Source organism: Phallusia mammillata, chromosome 2 (assembly GCF_965637545.1).
Source record: "Phallusia mammillata chromosome 2, kaPhaMamm4.hap1.1, whole genome shotgun sequence".
Classification (NCBI taxonomy): domain Eukaryota; kingdom Metazoa; phylum Chordata; class Ascidiacea; order Phlebobranchia; family Ascidiidae; genus Phallusia; species Phallusia mammillata.
The window spans coordinates 33,134,062-33,144,894 of NC_137253.1; the positions used below are offsets into that span (position 1 = coordinate 33,134,062).

At 37.1% G+C, this 10,833-nt stretch overlaps 1 protein-coding gene across 1 annotated transcript; it reads right to left on the reverse strand.

Moving 5' to 3' along the window:
* Positions 1 to 803: 803 nt before the first annotated feature.
* LOC145213458 (small ribosomal subunit protein mS39-like) lies at positions 804 to 10,497 on the reverse strand. The gene is made up of 16 exons (XM_080081741.1): positions 10,375 to 10,497; positions 10,186 to 10,308; positions 9,850 to 9,981; positions 8,778 to 9,048; positions 8,121 to 8,267; positions 7,541 to 7,660; positions 7,102 to 7,236; positions 6,446 to 6,593; positions 4,501 to 4,641; positions 3,719 to 3,848; positions 2,944 to 3,022; positions 2,545 to 2,638; positions 2,258 to 2,414; positions 1,360 to 1,473; positions 1,010 to 1,076; positions 804 to 951 (listed from the first exon to the last, which is right to left on the reverse strand). The coding sequence occupies exons 1-16, from the start codon at positions 10,404 to 10,406 to the stop codon at positions 835 to 837; spliced, it is 2,007 nt and encodes a 668-aa protein (XP_079937867.1). The 5' UTR covers positions 10,407 to 10,497; the 3' UTR covers positions 804 to 834.
* Positions 10,498 to 10,833: the final 336 nt, after the last annotated feature.

Genomic DNA, 10,833 nt, shown 5'->3' on the forward strand with positions numbered 1-10,833 from the left:
TACATAGTAGATGCTAAACCATACAAAGATCATTAAAAATTTGTTTTTTATCAACTTCACAGGTTATATTGCCACAGGGTGCGGCTGCTGCGTCTTGTAGTATTATGTCTTTTTTTGTAAACAGTTTTGCATTGAGGTATTTTCAACCGCAAGTTTTTGCAGCCGTTTCCCGAGTCTGTGGCACTATTGTAGTGTTTCTGTAATGCTATGTACCATTTCAATGCCAAGTTTCAAAATGAATACAACACAATACAGTTTACAAACCACATGTAAAAAATGGGTGACACTAAAACGCTGAATGGGCGGGACGGGCGGGATGGGCGGAATGGAGGGCGGGACGTCGCGGAAGATGGCGGGACGTCGTGAAAACCGCTAAATATCGGGTTAAATTGCTGACGGTTGGAGCTATTAAGGTTGGGATAAGGTTTTATAATAGTAAATCATTAAAAAAAAATTCCCCGAACACTACATTCCGCGCCCGAAACGTCCCGCCATCTCCCGCGACGTCCCGCCATAGCATTTTTGCCTAATGTCAGGAAATAGTTGAATAAGTTTTAGGCAGGGACATTTTTTGATTCATATACTATTATAAAACCTCAACCTAACCCTAATAGCACTAACCGTCAGCAATTTACCCGATATTGAGCGGTTTCCGCGACGTCCCGCCCATTCAGCGTTTTAGTGTCACCCTAAAAAATAAAGTAATTTCCTCCCCTCAAGTTTTAAAACCACTGTTGTAAGCATATACACTGCCTTGGTGGACGAATTGCTGGTAGGCTTAACTATACAGATAATCCACAACATAAACGCGGAAATATTTATTGTCCAAACACATTAAGGCCACCAATCATCGGCGTAAGGGTCAGTGGAGGAATCAGATGACAATGCTCGTTTGTTACGTTGCAATGATTCATTTCCGACCTTCCATTTCTCTTCCAAGTCGGTTACCGCCTTAAAACCAAGCTTCATAAAAATCAACAAAAACAGAAAGAATAAATATTCAACCAACCTTTTGCATTGCAGTCGATTGTGGATGTTTCTCCAGCAAGTTTTTACAAACTGCTCTCGTGTCCTCGCTAAACAAAAGTTACTTTAGAAACAGATCCCAATAAATATGACCAGTGGTGGAATTAAAAATTTTTTCAGCCGGTTTTATCACAAAAGTCATATTTTTCAGCCGGTTTTATCACAAAAGTCATATTTTTCAGCCGGTTCTGTTACAAAAAGTCCATTGACAGTAACCAGTAATGATAACCGGTTCACTGATCTCATAAAATTTCGTGAGACGGTTCTATAGAACCGGTGCGAACCGGATGAATCCCACCACTGGATATGACATTTACTTGATTTTTTACTTACTGTATTCGGTACTCGCTGTATTTATCCAAATAAGTTTCTATCAGCCCTGCAGTTTGGGCAACCGTCCCCGAATTTGCAACAAGCTTTAGTGAAGCGTTCAGGAGGTGGAGTCGTCTGAAAAATTTGAAACGAAATTTGTTTTCATCAAAATATTGGAAATAATTGAACAGATTTTTTGCGAAAAAATAAACAGTTCAAAATATTTAGTTTTTGTGAATTTTTTTTCTGCCCCTGGGATATGTTGGACAGCATGTTGTTTTAAATGTTTTATGTTCGTTAGTAGCATAGTTTACACTGTGGGATGGGCCAAGCCAAGGTGGTACCGGGCACAAAGCATAACTTACTTCAACGATAAAATTATCGAATATTTAAGGTGATATTAGGTTCACTAGCAAAATTTCTTATCTTTACCTATTAATAAGTTTTAGCTAAATAACGTTGACATCAAAAACTTTGCATAATGGTGAAAATAACGGCCCAAATAGACGAAAAACGCGACATGCTTTATTGTGTAAACGTTTCGGCAAATGCTCGGGCCATTATTAGTGAAACATTGCTGTTTTTGAAATAAAGCGTTTACCAAGTTTATAGAGATCTTCTTGCAATTTTTTTTTATTCCGACGTTTCGACGTCCTATACAGGTCGTCTTCATCAGAGTAAATAACACTGAATGCGAGTAGTACAGTGCACGATAAAAAAAGGAAAAAAATAATTAAACCTGTACAGGACGTCGAAATGTCGCAATAAAGATACAATTGTCATAAGAGCTCTATAAACTTATTATGCCTGGCAGCAATAGCTTATATAAAGCATTTACATGCCTATTTGTAATAGACTTGTAGAGGTATGTATTTTTGAATTATTCTTCTTTTTAACAAGTTTTTTCAAAAAAACTCACTCAATTCTTGATTTGCATTCTTTCAACCGGAAGTGTATTTCCGTTCCGACAATCGCCAGTTGAGTTTTTGTGTCTTTGTCGGCCAAATCGACCAGTTGGTTGGCTGCATCGAGCCACGCGGAACGCGCTGAATACATTCCCATTCGTTTGTCCAAATCTAAATGAAATAATAAGTCAGCGGGTTTTGCGTGAGTCGACAGAAATAAAACAATGAGTCGGCGGTTTTTGCGTGAGTCAGCAGATTAGGTCAGCGTTTTTTGCGTGAGTCAGCAGAACCGCAAACTTACACATGGCGTATGTGACAGGAAGATATTCCGCTCGCTTGTTGCGGAAAATCGCTTTGATGAGAAGAGCAGTAGTTTTGTCGTTCATGATAAGTTTCTGCACAACATACAAACATAAGATGACTTGTTTGGGACAAAATATTAAATAACTGCGCTCTTTACGCCATCTATCGGCATTTAGCAATATTTTCTGCTGTGAGTTGTTGTGTTAGTAGCTCTACCAAATCAAATTGCATACCGAGATACATTACAAGCCAGTATAGCGAGGTAGAGCGGTTCGCGTTCGACCAAAGGCAACGAGCAAAATAACTTTAACCAGAAACAAAAACAACAACAACAACAACAACGCCAAACTACTTCACAGGCCGGTTATGTATGAATTTTACCAACGCAGCTTCTCACCATTGGCACAAGTTGCTGCAAAGTCGACCAAACTTTTTCCATCCCCTCTGTTTTGAAACACGATAGAAGCATCCCAAGTCTGCAAAGAAACACAAATTTGTTCTCATGAGTCTCTAAAGCAGTTGTCCCAGCCGGGAAGGAATTTCTCCAAAAGGGTTTAAAACTTGAAGGGATGAATTTACTTTACTTTAAATGTGGTTTGTAAACAGACACTAAAGCTCTGGGAATATGTAAAGTTGATAAGATACCCAATTTTAAATGATGTATATTTAGCAACTACTATGTAGTCTATTGGGGTGGAATGGAAATGTTTGAGTTGTTAAGTGAGGAATTCGTCGGTAAAGGTTGGGAAGCACTGATATAAACGTTTGTATAAACATCGATGCAGTAATATTTTCTATTAAGTCCAACTCGCAATGTGAAGACAACCTTGTAAGCCAGTGGTTCCCAACCTTTTCAACGAATTCCGCACTTCACAACTCAAACATTTTCATTCCTCCCCAATATACTGCATAGTAAATGCTAAACTATACAAACATCATTTCAAATAGTTTTTTTTATCAACTTTACAGGTTATATTGCCAGACCTTTAGTGTCTGTTTACAAACCACATGCAAACATTAAAGAATAAATTTCTCCCTTCAAATTTTGAAACCACTGTTGTAAGCATATACACTGCTTGGGTGAACGAACTGTTGGAAGGCTTAACTATAGAGATAATCCACAACATAAACAATATACTCAAGGCTCTACTACCAGGGTAAAGGCCACTTACGTAATTTGGTAGTTTTTCGTTGATCGCTCCAGTAGTTTGTGGTTTTGTCCTGATGTAAAAATCTCCCAAAACAGCGCCGTGCATCCCGGATTCTCTGCAATCTTCCAGTGAATTTTATCCACGAAAGCAACTGAAATAAAGTTTAGTATTTTCACCAGCTGCAAGAAATCGATGCGTAACAATCTAGTGGGGAATCACATTAATCATACGCTAAAGTCAAATGGCCGTTAAGTTCCTTGAATGCTGCACATGTCAGCTTCGTAGTGGGGTATCAGCAATCCGACCAACCAAGGTAAACTTACACACGTACTGCGATCAGCCCTAAAGCGTTCATGCATACCAGCAATCTCGCAAGCATTCCCATACAGCAAGGCACAGGTTAGAAAAATCTGCCCTGCGGCGGGATTCGAACCCATGACTGGAGCTATATATTAATGTTTTATTGCGACTTTCGTGTGACAAATGGTGAATTATTTGTTATGTTTTCGGGTCGGACCGATTTACTTCGGGGCATGAATTTTGTGGATGTTGGTTAAATTTCATTGTCTCGCAATTGTTGGGGGTTGTGATTCGATTTTCCACCGAATCTCCACTGAGCCTGTGTAGCTCAGTTTCCTGTCGTGGGTTCGAATCCCACCACAGACTAGATTTTTCTAACCTGTGCCTTGCATATGGGAATGCTTGGGAGACCGACTGATTCGGTACAACGCCTTTAATAGGCCTGGCGTATTTGTTTGGGGTTGTGAACTTGTGTGAATATTTGTAACAAACCAAGCACTAACCGTTCATGGGGTCGTCCGGGTCCAACCATCTGCCCTTCATGTGTTCCAAGATAGCGCGCTGCACTTGATATTTCTGTTTATTGGTGATTCGGAGCCCGTCAGCCGTATTCATCATCGCTACGTAAGCATCCAACCCCACATCTGAAATACATCGACACATTTTTACTGGATTTCCAATTTTTATGCCACGATTAGTTGCTGCTCATATTGAATTACGCCGGTGAAACAAATCGTAGCAGCACAATTGCGCTAAAATATTCACCAAGCCGAAAAATGGCACAATTGGTGGATCATGATTAAACTAGAAGGGTGGCTTAGCACATATTGCCATTGCATATACATTATAACCTATTTTAAAACAATAATATATTACCTATGCTTATTTTATATTAGGTCCCATATTAGTCACTGTCTTTTACGGTTTTTTTGGCCACCGGCTTTTTTAACCTTAGTTGTTTCTGCAAGCAGAAACTCATGGGTCCCCACACATGCAAAGTTGTAAATAATGCATTTCAAGAGATAACTATGAGAAAGTTTGGTATTATAACGTCAAACCCAGTGATCGGACCTGTGCATCAATAAATGTGCTATATGGAGTACAAACTATTCAAATTCATTCCATTCATACATTTTTGACGGTTTTTCTATTATATGGTATATCTGAGAAAAAATATGAAATAGTAAGAAAATGGGTTAAAACACAACAATCAGCTCCCAATGGCGAATTGCTCATGATTGTCGGTGGCTAGTGAGGTATATAAATGATAGGGCTGCAGGGTGAAACATAACAATCGACAATTACAAATAGCACACTCTAGAAGTTTCAAAATTTCATTCAATTCAGGCATTGTATAAAAAATTCACCCTTTTTAGGGGGCTAGAGGGGTAAATAGTGGGGCTACAGCGTTAAACAAAACAATTGACACCTATAAATGGCAAATTGTACAAGCTATCCAATTTACAGTCAATTCCGACACTTTTTATAAATTCACCCATTTTAGGGGACTAGCGGGGTAAATGCTGGGGCAACAAGGTTAAAAATAACAATTAACAATTATAAATAGCACACTCTATAAACTGTCCAATTCGGACATTGTTTAAAAAATTCACCCTTTTTGGGGGGCTAGAGGGGTAAATATTGGGGGCTACAAGGTTAAACACAACAATTGACACCTATAAATGACAAACTCTACAAGTTGACCACAATTCATTCAATTTTAACACCGTTAAAAAACTCACCCATTTTAGGGGGTTTGTGGGGTAACTGATGGGGTTCAACACCCAAAAGTATAAAATATGAAACCACAATAATCCAATATACAGTCATGTTAAATTTTATCCAAATCGGACAAAGTTTAAAATTTAGACCGCTAGAGGTGTTATTAGCAACATTTGTTAACCCTTCTGACGTAATAAGGCTGTTAATACACCTCTGACTGGCATGTGCAAAAACGTCCTCAAGTAATGCACCAACACAACTACCAAGTACTATGTTGTCTTTATTATACTATTCCACCAGAGAAATCTTTCGTTTGTGGTGCGCAGCAACTTTCAAAAACGTTTTACATTTTGGGGGCTAGCGGGGTAAATATTGGGGTTATCAAGTCAGGCGAAGCAGATGGCACATCTACATAACTATATCTACCATCTGTGAAAGTTTTATCCAAATCCACCAAAGATTTCATGCCAAAAGTGCATGGACAAACTTCGGCAGAAAAAAGAAAAAAACAGAAAAAAAAACAGAAAAAAACAGAGTGAAATCAAGATGCGTCCCCTTCAGGGAAGGGGACCCATAACAAGCTGCAGCTACACCGTATAATGTTTCGCCATTTAGTAACTTGAATTTAATTGTTGCAACAGTGTTCCTGGTGTGCGGCGAAATAAGATGATTGAATTTATTATTGGATGAAAGTTTATGGAAAATTTTTACTTCACTTAAACCTACCGATGCCAAGGTAATCCATCTCATTTATAACTTTCGCCCAGAAGTTGATTAAAACTTCGGGTGAATTTGTCGGCCTGCAAGTTAAAATATTTACAAAACTCTCCCGGTTTGGCAAATATCCGGCATCGCGTATTTCCTTCAGCAAACCCTACATAAAAAAACGGCAATAAAAAAGTCAACTGCAAGCATTGAGTATCTTGTGTAACTTTAAGACAATGGTTCTCAACTGCTGATCCAGGGACCACTAGTGGTCCACGATGACTTTTTGGTCGGTCCACAGGACGTTATTTATATTTGGTGATAAACTTAAAATACTTGCACATCATTTATTGAATATTCGGTACGTAAAAAGCTTCTCAAGTTATTGGCCATTTATATTATTAGCTGTCAGTTGTTTGATATCACTGCTCGAAATTCTGTATTGAGGGAATATATTTCAAGTCAATATGCTTGTTGTGGGTGCTTTCTTTATCCTTACTTAACAATAGACTGGCCCATAATATTTATTAAATTGAACTGGTGGTCCATGACCTGAAACGTGTTGAGAACCACTGCTTGAACGGAATTATTTCATTTCAAAACAGTTTCATGATACATGGCATAAAAAAAATGTTACACAGGATTGCAAAACATTTTTAGAGGTATTACCAACTCACCAAACAGTTTGAATAATTTATATTCAACATCAAACGTGCCAACATGACTGAATTGAAACTTTCCAAGTTGAACTGTGTGCTGTCTTGGTTGGGAATCTTTCTGTAAGTTTCGCATGCAGTGGCAAAGTCATAGTTCTGTAAAACTGAATGGTTAAAACAGGAAAAAGCATAAAAAATGGTTATTGGACATTATTTTCTAGTTTGAGAAAAACCAAATTTCGAGTTTTTGTTATTTTTACCCTGACATTTTATCTGCATGACAGATAATGGTTTAAAACTTTAAAACAGAATAACAAATTCAAACAAAAAAATAAGTTTCGACAATTTTTCTTGAATAAATCGTGTTTAGTCATATAGAGGTAGTGAGTTATGTGTTAATCTGTTTCGAAACACACATGAAGAAAAATGACAAAACCAAATAAAATGTCACGTTTCTCACCAAAACATGACAACGGATGCAAGCGGTTAGTTGTTCTGGGGTGGGAGACGGAATTGTGCCCATAACTTTATGCAACAAATTCACTTCTTGCTTTCGATTCATTCTCCAGGAATAAAGTGACTGAAAATTTGTCATCAAGAAAAAAATTTAATGAAAAGTTTTTAAAACAAAGTTACACTGGAACACTATATACAGATCTGTTCATAAGTTTAATGGTGAAAATAACGGCCCAAATAGACGTAAAAAGCGAACTGCTTTATATTTCAAACGTTTGGAAATGCTACATTTATATGGTGGTATGGCAATTGTGTAGCCATTAGTGATGGGACGAGTACCTGATACTCGGTATCGAAGGTATAACACATGGTACTTGGTATCAAAGGTATAAACACATGGTACTCTGTATCGGTACTGTTTCAAAACCTGGTATCGTCCCATTACTAGTAGCCATAGCAAATTTTAACCAATATGCAATGATTTCATGAAACAATTGCACATAACAAAGTTATTTGTTTTGATTTTGAACAACTTCCCACTGACAATTGTTTTATTTATCAAAAATTAAAAATTGAGTAATTACCTGGTTGGGATATTTTTCAAGTTGTTTCACTTCATTTAAGCTTGCCCGATAAAATGCAAGCAAACCTATCAACTGATTTGTTACGGCGTCAGGGATTTCTACTCCATCATCCTTAAGAGATAGAAACATTTCCGCAGCTGGTTCAGGCTGTAACAACAAAAATATTTTAGGATGAGATATTTTCTGGCTCAAACAATTGCCTCTAAGACGAGACTTGTCATTCTTTATGATAGCTTGCAGTTTTAAACAGCGTAACAGTATGAAGCAGCTTGTTTATGTAACTTCTGCGGAAAAAGAATTAAAAATACAAAGTATAATGATAAACATCATGAAGACAACCGAGATTGTTGAAACATCTGCATGATGTATTCCATATACACAAGTATTTTGGCAGTTATGTTTATGATTAAATTACTTTTCAAGTCCGTGTATAGTGTTCCTAAGACGTTTTTTTTAAGGCTTGGTTTGGGTGACCGCTAAGTAGTTTTAAGAGACCGCAAGCGTTTCATTTAAATACCAAAAAATAGCCATATTTAATTTGGGGAAACCGCTGGAGAAATTTGGGGGACCGTTTCGGAAACCTTAAAAAAAACACCTTAAAAAACACTGTAATCCTGAGTACAAAGTATAAATTTCAAATAACAAAAATAACTGTACTTTCTTGTTTGACAGCAAAATTTTCAAAGATTCCAAGGAATTGTCTAATTTGATTGTTGAGTCTTCCTCAGCAACATCTTCATCGGAATAACTTTCCGTTTCATTTCCTTCCTCTAAACATTTTATAATCTCCTCTTCTTGAAGAGGATCGTCTGGAAATTGCTCATCGGGATTTATCCTCAACCAGGGATCAATATTATCTGCGTCCCAATCATGCTCAAATATTTCTCTCTGATTCGAAATCACATAATTTGCAGCCTTTATTCCATTCCTGAAAATAAAACCTACTTTAAAAATTAACCTATAACGGACATATATAAGCTATTGCTGCCAGGCTAATATCAAGTTTATGAGTTCTCCTGGCAAATGTATTTTTATTCCAACGTTTTGACGTCCTGTACAGGTCATCTTCATCAGGTTAAATACCATTTCTGTGTGTAAAAACTGACATCAAATTGCCGTATATATTAGTTCTGTTTGAACAGATTTAATGCCTGCAAAAATTTTGTGGTCCAAGGTTTCTAAACAGTTACAAAACTTGAATACAAGAACACAAAACACCACAAAAATCGGACATATTAAAGTGAAACCAGTTAAAGTTCATGGTTCTCTGAGCGACTTGGCTATATACTGCATGATATCATAAGCAGTTTCAATGGACAAATATACATCATGCAAAAATTATAATTTTTAAGGACTTTTGTGAAGCACTGACGGTTAGAACTTTTAGGGTTGGGTGAGGGTTTGTAATTGAAACAACACTAGAATCTGATCTTATTTTTCTTGTTGAGGCTTATTTCTCACATTTAACAAACAATGCTGTATTTTCTACCACCCTTCTTGGACACATTTGCCTAGGCTGTAAGCCCCCACTCTTCTGGCAATGTGTTTTTTCTACAACAAATCAATACAATTGCTGCCAGTCTTGATATTTCCCTTACAGAGATAACGCTTTGAACACTTTACACTGATCAATGCGACCTGTTTAGGCTGTTGAAACATGGTTACAAAAATATGATTACCAGAAGAGCTCTATAAGATTGAAATTAATACTTGGTTTCAAAGTACTTACATCCTTGCAATGTATTTTGAAGAGTTTTTTTCATAGTTCCCCCAATATTGTGGGGATTGGAGAGCCATGTAGTGAGGCCTCACACAAAACTTCACATTTTCATTGAGAGCTTCCAGTACAGCGGTCTTAGACCTGAAGAAAATATACAAAAGTGCTGTTATTTACTCCACAATAAAGAGAGATCAGTTTGTCCACATTCATGAATTTTACCCAGGTTTTAAAAAGTGGTTTTAATTTTGTCAATATTTCATAACTGCAGTTGCAAAATTTTTAACACTACACTTTTGAAACAGAACCACTTTTACCAATCCACCGAAATAATTGCAAACAACCAACCATTTCTTTGCCTTTGGAGGCTGAATTTCGGCCCTTAGCTGCTTCTCAATTACTTCTTTTGCGCTTAAATACTTGGGAGCTTGCGTTGCGTAAAAATTGAGGTCATCGCGTTTCTTTACGTTTCTGCGAACAGATTTTCAGAGAATTTAGATTAAAAAAGCCATTAAACTTATCTTGGTGCTCACTTACCGTAAAAAACTAATGTTTTTTGGGCGAAACATGACATTTGTGGGAAAATTTTCACATACAACGCCTCATGCTTTTTAAACAATTCCAGCATTTTGGCAACAGGGGATTACCCGAATAATCAAACAAAAAACTGATGAGCGCAGAGTTAATCATACGGCAAAAGTTTTTTTCTCGGTTAAACAGGCAGATTTTTCCTCGCTAATTTTTAAAATAAGTTTTTCTGCTGACCAACAATTCATTACGTAGTACGATGTACGTTTCCTAGTTCTTATTTCTGCTTGTAAAAACTGACATCGAACCGCCGTATATATTAGCTTGAACGGATTTAATGACTGCAAAAACTACTCGTTTTGCGGCTCCCACAAAACCCGAGAAAACCACCGAAAATTGCTATTTTAGCTTTCAAGGTAATAATCTTTAGTGATTTTTTTAAGGTTTCGTTTTTTTTTTGCGGCTCCT

What these genes read in the sequence shown, in the direction of transcription:
- LOC145213458 (XM_080081741.1), bottom strand. Translation starts at nt 10,406, where the DNA reads ATGTTTCGCCCAAAAAACATTAGTTTTTTACG. An exon ending in AAAAACATTAGTTTTTTACG is followed by an intron (nt 10,309 to 10,374) that starts GTAAGTGAGCAC and finishes ATCTGTTCGCAG; the next exon opens with AAACGTAAAGAAACGCGATG. An exon ending in TCAAAATACATTGCAAGGAT is followed by an intron (nt 9,049 to 9,849) that starts GTAAGTACTTTG and finishes TTTTATTTTCAG; the next exon opens with GAATGGAATAAAGGCTGCAA.